The 15,178-nt window shown below is 31.6% G+C and overlaps 1 protein-coding gene across 1 annotated transcript in view; it reads left to right on the top strand.

Moving 5' to 3' along the window:
* The first annotated feature begins 9,741 nt into the window (after window positions 1–9,741).
* The window catches only part of LOC127719220 (collectin-12-like), a 130,309-nt gene continuing 124,872 nt past the window's right edge, over window positions 9,742–15,178 (top strand). Inside the window, exons 1-2 of the mRNA XM_052225238.1 lie at window positions 9,742–9,803; window positions 10,413–10,472. Of these exons, the coding sequence (XP_052081198.1) occupies window position 9,803; window positions 10,413–10,472 (61 nt within the window). The 5' untranslated portion in view covers window positions 9,742–9,802. The remainder of the gene's footprint in view (window positions 9,804–10,412; window positions 10,473–15,178) is intronic.

Here is a 15,178-nt window from a genome sequence, read left to right as displayed (position 1 = left end):
AATAATCACCTATTTAAGTATTATAAATAAATAACTAGACTAAGCATGCATGCTAAGTGATTTAATTTTGTTGTAGCTTTAAATATATAATGCTAAATGATCCAGGGACTATTTATGTTGCTAAAATTATCAGAACCAACATCTGTGTTCATAAGATGACTGGCTATGTCAGGTGATGACCCTGTACTGAATCTAGGATTACATGAAAATCACTTGTTTAAGTGGATACCTGTAGACTATTTACTTCCAAAAAAATCACTTCTTTAAGTATTATCATTTTGATTACCCCCACTAATTTCAACACCCATGAACAGTGAAATTTTGATCGAGAACAATAAAATTTTATTACAATTATACATGTAATCTCTAAAACCTTGAATTTTACAGGAAATATACTCCCACTGGCACTGCTTGGAAAAATCTGTTAAGAATTTGATATTTCATTATGTTAAATTATAAGCCTTCATTATAACTTTTTTTTTTAACAAATATAGAATTTACAGCTGAATGATTGCATCAAAGGCATTAACCTTGCTACTTAAAACATGCAAAAGGTTCATGTTTTTTCAATTTTACAAATAATAAGATATAATCTAAACTTGTATGTTTTTAAAATTTTGGTAAATCTACAAAATCAAAGAATTTTTAATTTGCTACTTAAATGAGTGATTTATAAATAACCTATTTCAATAATTCCCCTGACTGTATATATATATATATATTATAAACTTTATAGTAACAATGTTGCAATTTTTTATGATTAAACTGAACATGTTAATGAACCATTGGCTGTTGCCTTGTAGTCCAAATAAAAAATTCAATAAAAAAAATCCCATAAACAAATTAAGATACAAATATACATGTACATAAATTTTGAAAATTACTATCAAAAGTGTAAACACATATATATATAATATCCCATTTAGTTTTATTTAAAATTACCTCAGGAAATAGTTTCTGGTGTTTTCTCTCATTATAAGGTATACAATGTAGATCTAGATGGAATGTCAGACCTTTTTAATAGGAACCGGTCCTAATGTTCTAGTGAGGAACCTTGGCCCTCTCACGTCAAATACTGGTAGACAATTTCTGAAAGACAATTCAACAATAAACATTGATTTCAAAAAGTTCAGATAAGACTAATTAAAAGTGAGGTAACTATAAAATAGCTCTTTAATCCAAACAAATTTTAGATCTAAGGAAGTTAAATTACATGAAATATCAACAGTAACAATTTTCAGACCTGCCAACTCAAGATCTGATATCAATACACACCTTGAACCAATTTTATTCGATGGCTTACAGGAACATAAGATACTGATTAAATTTAAAACACTTTCAAATTTCTTATCAACTGCTTTAACTTGATAAATTACATTTCCCACATTAATTAATAAAAGAAAATTTAATACAAGTTTGGATTTACAAAAGGAACTGTATGCAGAGTATATCTAAAATAATGAAGTTGTTCACCCAACCTTTTCTTAATTTAAGGACAAATAACATATCAAAAGTTGGCAGTTGATGATTAAAATGGTGTATAATCATGATAATGTTTCTGCAAGTCATAGAAACACATCATAATATACAAAATGTATCATTCATTTGACATGATTACTGTGATATCCAGTGGCAAGTGTTTCATAAATATTCAGTAAACAAATTTCAAATAATTCTTATAGTTAGGCATGTATGGGTTTTGCTCATTGTTGAAGGCTGTACAGTGACATATAGCTGTTTATTTCTGTGTCATTTGGTTTCTTGTGGATATTTGTCTCAATGGAAATCATACCACATCTTCTGTCGTTTTACAAAAATAAAAGGCCAGATATTTAACTGGCACAGGAAAATGTTTACATGTTCCATAGGGGTACATATTTTGCCTCGCAAAAGTCTGTGCTTAAGCCACTAGCCCAATATCAGAGTCTGGTAAAAATTGATAAAAATTTAGTGAAATTATTTTTAGGGTCTTGCATGTATGAAGCGGCGTAGAGGAACAACAATGCCTAACTGCGCATGCTCGAGATCGTTCATTTCAAAAAGTAAAATTAGCCCATACCGGACGGTATTGTCAAGATTTTCAATAACGCCGGGTACCAGTCTAGTTGTCGTCAAGGGTGCTATAAACAGTTTCGTATAAAAAAAACTAGGGTTATTCCCCGACTAAAAATAACCGTGGAGGGAAATCCCTTTTTATTCATATAATTGGTGAAAAAGTATCATGTTTTTTTGTATTTGATTGTAAAAATTAGTTAATGAGCTTTCAATTTAAACAGGTTGAATGATTAAAATAATTTTAAAAATTAGATTAAATATACATGTTTTGATGGGAGACAACACTGTAAATGTAACAAAAAATTTGTTCCGGCGTGAAATATGTTCCACCGGACTTTATATCACAGAAAATATGTTCCAGCACTGTAAAATTTGTTCCGGAACTAATTTTATGACCAAATGTGAAATAAGTTCCGGAACAAAAATCATAGCTCCATGAATTTTGTTCCAATTAATATTAAGAGTTTTAAAAAGTTAAATAAGTTCCTGTGATATTTGTTTTAAACAAATGTGTACATATTTCATAGAAATCAATGAATAAGTTCCGCTCAAACCTATTTTCACGGAAAATAAGTACCTTTGCAACAAATTGCAAGCGAAATATTTTCTTGTTACATTTAAATTATAATGCAAGCTGAGTGCTGTACTGAGTGTGCTTGCATGGAATACATTTGCAATTGAAAGCATAACTGTAACTAAAGGATGAAGATAAGAAATAAAAGCGATGGTAATGTATCATAATTTGTATTTATGTTTTTTGTGGTATTCCTCCTTGGTTTTTGTTAACTGTCATGGCCGCATGTTCTAGTCATACATGTACTTAGGTCATAGCACAGTTAAAAAGAGTGTGTCTTTTGTTTCTACATGTCTTTTGATATAACTGATCAGTCACTTTGTCCTTTTCAAATAAGTACATATGTTCATCTTTAACTATACTTTTTTTCTGAATGATTGAATTTTCTTGTTCTACTCTTTTCTGGCTGAAAAGTGTCATTTTGATATTTTTTACGGAGTATATAATTAAACATTTGCTATACTCCACAGGATCCAAATTGGATGATTTACACTTTTTACTTTTTTTATTTATGATATAATACTTATTTTTATAATGCACTTGAATGATAACTTTAAACTCACTGATGACAAATGCTCAGTATATAAGATAACTTGTTTAACCAGTGGAACATATTTCACAGACAAGGAACTTATTTCACCAGGTGAGGAACAAATCTCACAAACCCAGAACTTATTTCATCAGATATGGAACAAATCTCATAAACCTGGAACTTATTTCACCAGGTAAGGAACAAATTTCACCAACCCGGTACTTATTTCACCAGGTAAAGTGTGGAACTTATTTTATAGAGATGGAACAAATTATATAGAAATCATCTGAGAAAAAATTCTCCCAGAACATATTTCCTGTGATATTAGTTCCACTGGAACTTTTTTCACAGGAACAAATTTTGGCTCACATAAACATCCTGTTTTTTTGGCAGTGAAAATTAAAAACTTATTTGCAGCCACTGTAGCTCTTTTCGAAGCAGGAAACCGTACCCTGAAACAAGATTTTTATTAAAGGCCAGGTAAAAACCTATGAATTTCATACAGTTTTGATTATGGGAAATGTGCCTGTATCATGTTTACATGGGTATGCACATGACCTGATTTCAGGTTTTTTTATGTTCAGATTAGGCAACTTTTTCCCCATTTTCTCTAGATATAACTTTTTTACTATATTAAAAGTACAGTATATTTTTATTTCAATATAAACTAGAGAAAACTCTGATTCCAGTAATATCTAGTTTTATACAAGTATCTTTATTAACCATTCCACCACTAAGGGTCACTTAGGCATGGTCCCTTAAGGGCATACGATACAGTAGAGATTCCTCGTTGATTTTTTCTTGAAATTTTGGTACAAGGTCAATTTCGATGTGTACTTTTGAAATATGCAAAGAAAAATATACCTTCATGACTTATTTTTTGAGATAATTTGGTTCGAAATTTGCATATTTGGAGCGAAAACCCTGAAATTTCACAAAAAAGGACTTTTAAGGAAAGTTACAATACTTTTGAACGAACAGTCATAACCTAACCGGGTTTTTTGTAAAATGTTCCCTTGGTCCATGGCATGACCATTCTGTAACAAGTTTAAAGTTAAACCAAATTATTATTTCAGAATTTATATTACTATTAGTGAAATAAAGAAATTAGCAATATTTTTGCGTCTTTTCAGAAGTGCAGAAAAAGTTCGATCGTTGATTTTTTCTTAAAATTTTGGCGGAGCGTTCTTTAAACATTATTTGACTGATTGCAAAAGAAAAAACTGAGGGTCCATGTGCTTTTTTTTTCAATAAAAGCAATAAACCTTGATTTTGTAATGACAAACCAATAGGTTGCCAATAGGGCGCTAAACTACGTTGAAATAAGTTTTAATCGTAATAACGTCGTGAAATCATTCCCGCCGTTCACGATTAGGCTGTCAAGTTCATTGGTATAGCCAAGGTTTTTTTCGGAAACAATGATACAATGTATTAATCATCAAAATTTCAAAGATGGTTACTCGTAAAATAGCATAACATATTTGCCAAACTTTTATGAATTGTTACGAAACTTGGATACAAAAATCAAATACTTTTAGAAAAGAAAAGTGCGGAAACAAAAAAGATAAATCTGATAAAAAAAAAATTTGCATCTCTGTCCGACATTTGTCCGTCAACTCATGTAGACAACACAACTTGGGCATAATTTCAATTATTCAAATAGCCCCGACATGACAAAATATGAAACAATTATAAAGTAAGTGGGATACTATAAAGATAAGGACAGTTGGTATCATTGCCAATGAGAACAACTATCAACCATAGTTCAAAGATGAACGAAATTAAAGGTCACCGTACGGCTTTCAACAAAAAAAAAAGCCACACTGTAAAGTCAGCTTTAAAAAGCCCCGACATAAAAATGTTATCAATTTAAACAAGAAAACTAACGGCCTATTATATAGGCATTATATGAACACAATACCATACCCACATTAGCTCGGGTCAGCTTAGAACTACTCTGAACATGTTTAAAAAGTGAATATTTAGAGCTGTTTCGAGCAAATTCATGTCGTAATTATCTCAATATAGTCAATTACGGTGTAGTTAAACATTTCATAGGAAGTACAGCAGTCGGTATTAGAGCATGAAATTGCATTATTCAGTATCAATAGATAAGTTGCGTAAGCTTGTCTTCAGGGTATTTCTATACCCCTCCCCCTAATTCCGTTGTCGGTCGGGGGGGGCATATTGTTTTACCCCTGTCTGTATGTCCGTCCGTCCTTCTGTCTGTCATTCCGTCTATAATACGGGGCTTATAATTGTGTCTTTTTAACTGACAGTTCTTTTTCATACACATATACACATATATATTCCACTGGGTTAAATTCTAAAAATGCCGTTTAACTTTTTAGTGTACTTATTCAAAGTCAGGAACAGTATTGGGCGTTGTCTTTATTTATCATGCTATTTGTCATTTTGTTGATAGTCTCTGTTAAATTTATCTGTAAAATTTTCCATACGATTTAGAGTTTGCAAAATGGTGTAGATACTATGTTTTGATCAAGACAGTACGTTGATATCTAAATTACTTATTGGGCTTTTTGTGTAATTGGATTTCTGTCTCATCGACGTATTATTATTTACACATCTTTTATTCATTTCCTATATGAAATAAAACGCATACAAAATTATGAATGTGGTTCGATTTTTTTCACATTTCAAGTTAATACTGTTGACCTCATTATTAATGAATAAATATAACAATTTTCTCGTGATATGGCCGATTTTCTTATCAGGTACTTTGTTTCAAATTCGCGCAACCGGAATTATGACGTGATATGGCCGATTTTCTTAGCAGGTACTTTGTTTCAAATTCGCGCAACCGGAATTATGACGTCAGTGGATTTTCCGCAAATGTGACTACATTTAACTCGACTTCGCGAAATGTAATCGTTCTTATTAGAAACTTCGCGAAATTACAACGTTCTGATTAACAACGTCGCGAAAACAACACGAAAAGATTTGAAAACGTTATTATCTGCCCCTGCTACTGTATCGTATTCCCTTAAAATATGACGTCAAAAAAAAAAACTGTTGATTGCACCCCAAGCTCTATCAACAACAATAGCAGGGGGAATTAATTAGGTGGCGCTACAGTCGTCCGTGACGTCAAAAAGTCCGCCAAATCAATCGACTAAAAGATTGACGTTTAAAGTATTTATTTCAATTTGTCATGCTTTTATTATAACTGAATTTTAGAATTTGTAGGTTTTGCGACCAATATAGTTTCAATACGTCATACAAACATTATCAAAAATAGCTTGTTATTGCTATTTCTTTATCCTGTCCGTTCTAAAAAATTTCAGCCATCTTTTTTGTTCGCCAAAAACATCGATTTTTCATAACTTGACGTTTGCGTATCCAAATACGGAAAAGAACGGTAATAATCTTAAATGAAACCGGGTAAACTATTTCAAATTTCTACACAATTTTGAAGCCATCATTTTTTACTATTATACATCAATTTTGGTGACCACCAGTCATGTCAATTTGTACCTGGTTTGGGCTGCGTTTCTACTTCAAAACAGTAAAGTTCAACTTCTTTTCATTGTACCTGTTTCCAAAGTACTCTAAAACACTGATTTTATTATAGATATGAATGAAATTGTGATTAAAAATTGTTGTTTTTCACAATTCCATACGATACCTCCATTTTAAAGTAATTAAAACCCTTTTTGATCCCCTACACAAATTGACGGTGACATTGTTTTCTTTTTCAACATACGTCATATAACGTTTACAAAATATGTGTCAGGGTCATGTGCATAGTGAAAATTTACACATTGGACAAGTGAAACAACAAACAAAGTTCTTCTTTATCATGTTTATGGCGTTTGAAACTATAGGTCTATTAGAAAATTTCATTTATACTGGAAGCAAATATGACAAATTAATAATGGCCTATGGATAAACAAATGCACAAACATAGCAATAGAAAATGCATTGTGCAAAGAAACTTTCTGGAGGAAAAAACATATGAAAAAAGGAAATGAAGGTCAATTAATTATATTTATATTTTATAAGTTAAAAACCTTGCTTATTATCTCTTTACTAAGTAAGCTACATTGATAAGACAGTCTTTACGCTTAACCACAAGTCCTACGGCCATGGCTTGTAAAATTGCTCGGGGGCTTGTAAAATTCTTCTCTACAAGCCAACAGAAACCAACTAAAGTTTTCATAAAATTGAGCCCTGGGCTTGTGGACTAGAAAGTTTATCGTGAAGGCTGATAAGAGCAAACACTAGCTTTTCGAGTCAAACAAGAAATTAATTCAAAGAGATGTGTTCTTAAAAATTGAATTTATTCAAATGGCAAATTCTTGTCAAATTTAATCATCATTGATCATTATTATTAAAGTAAAATGCACAAGATTTGTCATACCAACTTTCATTTCTGAGATTAATATCCAATTATTCAGGTAAAATATACAGTACTTTGTTTATAAATATGTAAAGCAGCAGATACAGCAACCTGAAGAGAAGAAGCCCCATTTTATTTTCAAAAAGTTTACTTCATAATCTATAAAATACCCTGAGAATTTGGACAAGGGCTACTGTGCTAGCTAATCTAATAGTTGAATTTTACAATAATCATGATTTTAAAATTCAAAATTATGTCACTTTCACTTATAATTTTATGCATTATTTTTTTACAGAATTTTTGTCAGTTTTTTGGTAAATGTTTTCTTTTTCTGTATGATATTTTCTAGGCAGTACTGTACTGTTCAACTAAGAAACATAGGCTTGAGTTAAAAGGCTTTTTTACTTTGAAGAAATTAAATTTTGACTCTTGGTCCCACTTTATTAAAGATTATTTAAATTGTATACAGTATGTTTTATTGCATTAAACATTGTTAGAAGTAGTTAAAAAAAATCCATTTAAGGAGTGATCCCATATCCCATTATGAAAATTACAAACTGAAAGTAAATTTCATCAGCTAGAGCTAATTCATATCAATTCAGCTAGGTTTCTAGATCTATTTTTTACCAATTTTTTATCTTTTAATTTTTACCTGTTATCCTTCTCTGAAAAGTAGGGAAGTATCTCTTCTTAATATTATAATAACATAGTTGTTAATCGACTTTCATTTATTTTCTTCTTGATTTTTGTAAAATAAACTCCTTTTTAGGGGACGACCATTTGATATTCTGGGGGGGGGGGGGGGGGGAGGCAGGAGGATTTGTTTTGGATAGGTTATTTATTTTTGTAAACTAAGAGGACAGATTATCTATTTTCTGCACTATTGAAGCAAGATTTTTCATTTTCATTAAAGCAAGGGACTGATTATTTATTTCACAACTATATTTATAATATTCGAAAACATACAATTTTTAAATTATTTGTTTATTATAAATAATTCATGTATAGTCAAGTCATTATGTACCATTTAATCAGAATTAATTATTATCCTCTGCAGAAATGAATCTTCTATTTTCCCCAATGCATATACATGTAATGCATACATACATAGTATTAAAGTTTGGTTGTAACTAAGGCTCTTTTAAAAGTATTGGCAAACATTTTTGCCGAGCAGAGCGAGGCAAAATTTTTTTTGAAGGGTTTTGAACCGCTGAAGGCCCAAGAAGCTATAGAACAAATGATGCAAAATCATGCCTTCTGGGTGTTCCCCAGACCCTTTCTTAAACTGAAAATGCAAGTTCTGTTTTAATAATTTTATGACAATATTTTGGTCTCAAAGCAAAATCACGTTATAGATTCAGTGTAAGACTTAAGTTTCTAGGAACAACATCAAAAGACAAATATGCATGATTAAGCAAAAATGTAATTCACATAGTTAAGTCTGTGGCTGCTGTGTTTTTTTAAACTCATGATCAAGTTAATAATAAAATTACTAAATTACAAAATGAATGCAACACTAACAGAATACAGAAAGGCAATCAATGAACAAAAGACAAATAAATAAGAAACATTGATCCCGAAAAATCAGGGGCTACGTCTGAGGGAGAACAGAACTTGCTTCTTGCAAGGCACTCACGGTGAACACAATTTGATATGGAGACAAACGTTTGGTTTTGAAAGTTCCTACATGAGGCATTTGTCTCATGTAGTTACGGCCCTGATTTAATAAAAGTGAGGTAAGTGTTCCTGAGACAATTAACCTCAAGTTAAATGAAACCAATTTTCTGACATTTCAAGTATATTTAAATAATATTTATACTTTTATTATTAAAAGGTATGGGAAGTGTTTCCCTTTTTTTTTTTTTTTGGAAAAAAGATGAATTTATGAAGAATCTGGTGCCATCTCATACTTTCGATTAGACCTGCTGAGTAATTTATTTTCAATACATTGCAAGTCAGGTAATTTATTTTCAAACAACCACGGAACAAACCATTTATTTTTGTGATTATCAAGGCTGAGTTATTTATTTTCAAAATCCTCCTTTAATGAGTAAAAGTGAGGTTTGTCTCATCCGTAGTTTTACTGAATTTTCACGGTCACGTGACTCTATTGTTGCTGATAGACTTGGGGTCAAACCGTGACCTGCTTTCCAACTGCAGAGGCCCCATTTTAAGACTACCCTTGTGACGTCAGGGGAATAACCCTTTTGCACAACGCTTAGCGTGACGTCACTTTGGATACAAATAGAAAGGGTTTTGCACAACAACACAATATCTTCAAAGTAAGTTTTGTAAGACTGCTCGCTAATACAAACCCAATGGCTTACAGCGCAACATTCATCTTCATTTTTTTTCATATAATAACACATTTATTCGGTAATAAGTTTTTTTTTTCTCTCGGTGGGAACGATATTTTTTTACGGACCATTTTCATCTGTTAGTGAGTGTTGCTTCGCATGCTTATTTTTTACACTTTTGTACACAATTGTTTTATATTTTGTCTATACCGCATAGTCCGCTCATGGTAGCGTGCACGCCTCGAGAGCGGGAGGTCGTTGGTTTGAACACCTACCGAGCCAAACCAAATACTTGAAAATTGGTATTTGCTGCTTCTCTGCTAAGCACGCGGCATTAAGGAGTAAGAGCAAACTGAAAGACTGGTTGGCTCGGAGTTAGAATAATGTGTCCGAGTAAGGCGACATGTCAACGCAGATTTCCAAATAGCGATAAGGAGTATACATAACATAAACATGTTCTTAATCTTGTCCTGAATATGCACATTAATTTGCCGCTGGACGTTAGGCAGCCATTCATCATCATTTTCATCCTTATGCCGTCAACCCCTCGCGGTATAAATGTGCATTTCATTAATGAATAAACTTATCTTACAGTGACAAAAGAAGACACAATGCTGACGTTCGTGGCACTTTTTGTCGTATTTTTATCTGGAGGTTAGTAATTATAATACATGTATGATACTGTGCACTGTTTCAGTTTTAAAGTATTCGCAAATATTTTTTTAAATGTCAAGTTTTTTTATTGTTGTAAACAGAAAGTATATAAAGAGTCATTAGAACTGAGGAAAGGAGACCAATAACTGTTTTTAACATGTATATTTTCCTTACTGAGTTTTTCTGCTGTTTGTTTTGTCTCTGTATTGCTAAAAACTAAAATTGGTTTTTGTTTGTTTTGCAATAAATAATAGAGCTTACAAAGCAGACAAAAATGAAGATTTCAAGATTTCAAGATTTATTAGGAAAACACTCAGACACATATACAAAGTGTAACAAGAGGTCATTATTGATAACAATTAAACACATCATTAGATATGTCATATGACAAATATGAACATGTGATTAAATACAAATAAATATGACAGTACAACTTCTCACTTTGAACTTCAATTTACTATATCAATACAAATAAATTTTAAATCTGAGAAGACAGTTTTCTGATAAACACTGACAATTTCTTATATAGTTCAATATTGCAAAGTGACAAAAGACCTTCCATTTTTACAATGTTTGGATTATTTCTATAATATTGTAGTAAATATCTGTTTCTCAATTCTACTATATCTTCATTTTTACAAATAATTAATACATGATATTCATCACCAATATCCTCTTTGCATAAATTACACATTCTTTCTAATTTTGGTATATTGTACCATCTACCAGTTTTTATAGGCAATCGTAAATTTGCAGTTCTAGATTTTGAAATCCAAATTCAAAAGACTCTGGTAAACTAATAAGATATCTTTCTATTTCAAAACTCTTTTTGTAAAGTGAATAAAATTGTCCACGCGATGTGGTGTGCAAGTCACTGTACCATTTTTGTATAAACTGGTCACACAAAATTTGTTTTACTAAAGCCTTTTCGTATACAGCAAACTGGTTTAAAAAAAAAGTTCATGCCTTACTCATTAAATATAGATTCTTTGTGGCTTATCCACTTGAAATTCACTCCATGATTGCTTTTTTTAAACATAGCATTAACTTGTATAATGTACTGCTAATTTTATTTTCATTTAATACTAATTTACTCCAAAAAAAGAATCATCCTCAATTTGACCCGAATTTCTAGTGGAAACCTCCCAAGTTCTCCTTAAACCATAAATGATGCAGTTATTGAGTTTTTCTTATGTTTGTTTTGTCTCTGTATTGCTGTAACCAAAATTGGTTTTTGCTTGTTTTGCAATAAAGAATATTAAAAATAATAGACCTTACAAAGCAGAGATATATGGGTCATTTAAAAAAAATGTCGAATTTTTAAATTGTAAAATTGATTTAAAGTTACTTATTCAAACAACCCTCGTCATAAGCAAATCAAAACAAACAGTTTTGCTCCTTGGTCGGGTTGTTGTGTCTTTGACACATTCCCTATTCCCATTCTCAATTTTATTAGTACTTATAGAACAACATATAAAAAGATGCAATCTTGATAATGTCATACAAGAATATATTGAAACATTTTTGATAGGACTAAGGTGGTGCAATATTTTGTCTCTCCTGTTTCCATGTTCAAAACAAATTTCGGCCGGTTATTTAGAAATCATTTCGATAAAATTTTAAGCTTGTTTTTTGTAGCCAATAAGATAGTTTCCAAGAGTAAAAACTTCTATATATATTCGTTCTGTGAAATAATAGATGATTTGCCAATTTACCATGTTGTACTGAAAAATGCCTCTAAAAATTGGTTTTCAAGGGTTATAAAAATAACCACCAGTAAAGCAAGTCTAAGATAGAAATTCATAATGTTCAGCATTTTTCTCTCTTTCAAATAAACCCAACATCAAGTAAATCCCTCGGACGTTGGTTTACTTTTGTCTTTATTTTATTGGTAACAGGAACGTACGTTAATGATATATTAAGTTCTATCCTGTTACCTTTTTGTCTATCCTGTTACCGATAGCAGTATTGCACCTGCAAATGCCAAATTGCGAAGATTAAGACGTTATAACCTTTAGATGAGTTCAAACAACGAAACATTTCATTATGTGTACAACTATAAGTTATTATAAACTTTTTAAAGACAAGTCTGTCTACTATTGTCTATCCTGTTACTGTAATCATAGCAACAATTAATTTACTGTTCATAGTAACAGGATAGACAAATTTCTTCATTTTTGAATGCTGTTCTGTTCTGTTCTGGTATATTCCTCCGTTTTATCGGAGCACTCCACTTATCGAATGAGTATTAGAATTTTAAATACTTAACCGAAAAAGCGGATATTTTTATATTTACGATATAAAAAATATAATTTTAAAATAAAGTTAGTTAGTTAAAGTGAATAAAATAAAAGTTTATAATGTCTTCGATGATATAAAAATCATATATTAAAAGATATTAAAACAAAAAAGCAAAAAAATATTATTCACACATCACAAATTACGGCACTTTGATTCACCAATATGAATAAATAAAAAATTTTTACAACCTAATGATTTCTATTCAATAGGTGCCCTGCCAAGGCAAATGTTAAAATTATATAGCATTATCTTTTATGCTGAACAGTGATATTTATAGACTGAACCAGTTAGCTTGGCATCCCATGCAGACTGTTCAGACTATATTTAATATTACTGTTATATTTTCATGTCACTTGATATCACATAAAAGTTGTGTACGCTTCATGTGTAAACGGTAGCATAAATCTTGTGTCTTCCTTTCTATATCTAGCAACTTGTCTATTGGTTGATTACTCATTATGTCTAGTGCTGAGCAGTCTAATATAATTTTGAGTAATAGTTCATTATTAATAACATTTGTTGTACCACCCCTTTCTATTTCTCGTAGCATTTTGAATAATTTATCCATATATCGCTGCCTAACATCAGATAGACTTAAGCAATGTAGTAGGAAATGTTCCAAGGTTTCTTCAGATTCATTGCATAGCTTGCAATTTGGTTGAATAGCATTTTTACTAAATTTTGCCCTAGTACTTTGGAGCATGTAGGTACCAGTTACTAGCTTACATTTGAATTCTGCCTTTTTTAGGTCATATTGGTTATTTCTAACACATTTCCAAATGTTATGTTGATTATTGACCGGATTTTTTTGAAGAGATAAATGTTTAAGTGTTGATTTTGTGTTATATTCTATTGTCCAAATTGAAGACCAGTATTCATTTATTGATGTTTTCAATTGTTTTTTCCACATATATTTTGATGGAGGATGTTCCATAATTTCTTCTGCTTTTGGCAATTGATATTTTTGCAAAATTTTATTTATACGACAAATAAAAGAGTTGTCAAAATTTGAACTAATTTCCAATTCCCATTCTAATATTTTACGTTCTATCGAGCTATCCAGGCGAGAGATTGAGAGAAATAGTGCTAGCATGTTTTTGTCTAAAATCGACTCAATGGGCTCAGCTCCTATTAGTATATATACTGATGCGGATGCTGTTCTTTCTGGTAGACATTGGAATTGTTTAAATATCTTCCTTTGTAATTTTTCCAGTTCAGATATATCCTTTTTTGTGCATATTTGAACCTCGAGCCCATAAAGATAACGTGGGACAGCGTAGGTTTTCCATACTTTTTTAAGCACTATGGGTGACATTCCTGTTCTTGCATGTAGACCAGAACCTAGCAAGGCATATATAGTTTGTCACCCTGTTTTAAGTCTTTCATCCAAGTTGACTTTGCCATTTGTAGCTCTAGTGATACCTAGATGTTTCAATTTTTCTACTCTTTTTATTTCTTTTCCGTTGAAGTTGTATGATTGGGATTGTTGTTTTGATCCTTTACTTTAGAGACACACATAATTTCGGATTTATCTGGGTTAATTTCAACCATGTCCCTTTTGGTGTGAAATTCTATAATGCCTAGCATTGCTTGTATATCGGATTGTTCTCCCAGTAAAGCGATATCGTCCGCGCATGTTGGTGAGCCTACATGTATGTTGCCTATCTTTGCGCCTAAATCGCTGGTGGATATTGCATTGAGAATGGTGTTATTATACCGTTTGTACAATAGAGATGATAATTTTGCACCTTGGCGTACCCCTTGCAAAATATTAATGCTTTCTGATGATTTTCAAACAATACGCAGGCAAATTTATTCCTTCTTTTCGAATGATCTGCAAAAAGATGTGTTCTTTCTATGTGACGTCATCAGGCATGGTCGCCTTTTTTCATGCCGTCACAATTGGAAATTCAGAGGAAAGCAAGAAAATTCGACGTCATAGTCGGATTTTAACCAATGAAGAACAGATCGAACGAACCACACGTTGATTAAATTTTTTTTATACAATGGGTGCAGAAAGGGATAAATTGACGAAGAATTAGAGAAATATAGATTCTACCACTGCATCGAGTGTGATACGATATTTATCCACTCGAGACAGTTAAATTTTCAAATTTAAAACGCGAGGCTCGCCGAGCGTTTTAAATATTTAAAAATTAACTGTCGAGAATGGATAAATATCGTAATACACGAGATTTGGTGGTGGAATCTGTTTCTCTAATGATTTTCAAACAATACGCAGGCAAATTTATTGCTTCTTTTCGAATGATCTGCAAAAAGATGTGTTCTTTCTATGTGATGTCATCAGGCATGGTCGCCTTTTTTCATGCCGTCACAATAGGAAATTCAGAGGAAAGCAAGAAAATTCGACGTCATAATCGGATTTTAACCAATGAAGAACTGAG

The sequence above is a fragment of the Mytilus californianus genome, unplaced genomic scaffold (assembly GCF_021869535.1).
Source record: "Mytilus californianus isolate M0D057914Y unplaced genomic scaffold, xbMytCali1.0.p SCAF_105, whole genome shotgun sequence".
NCBI classification, from domain to species: Eukaryota; Metazoa; Mollusca; class Bivalvia; order Mytilida; family Mytilidae; genus Mytilus; species Mytilus californianus.
This window is presented reverse-complemented; position numbering and strand designations above follow the sequence as displayed.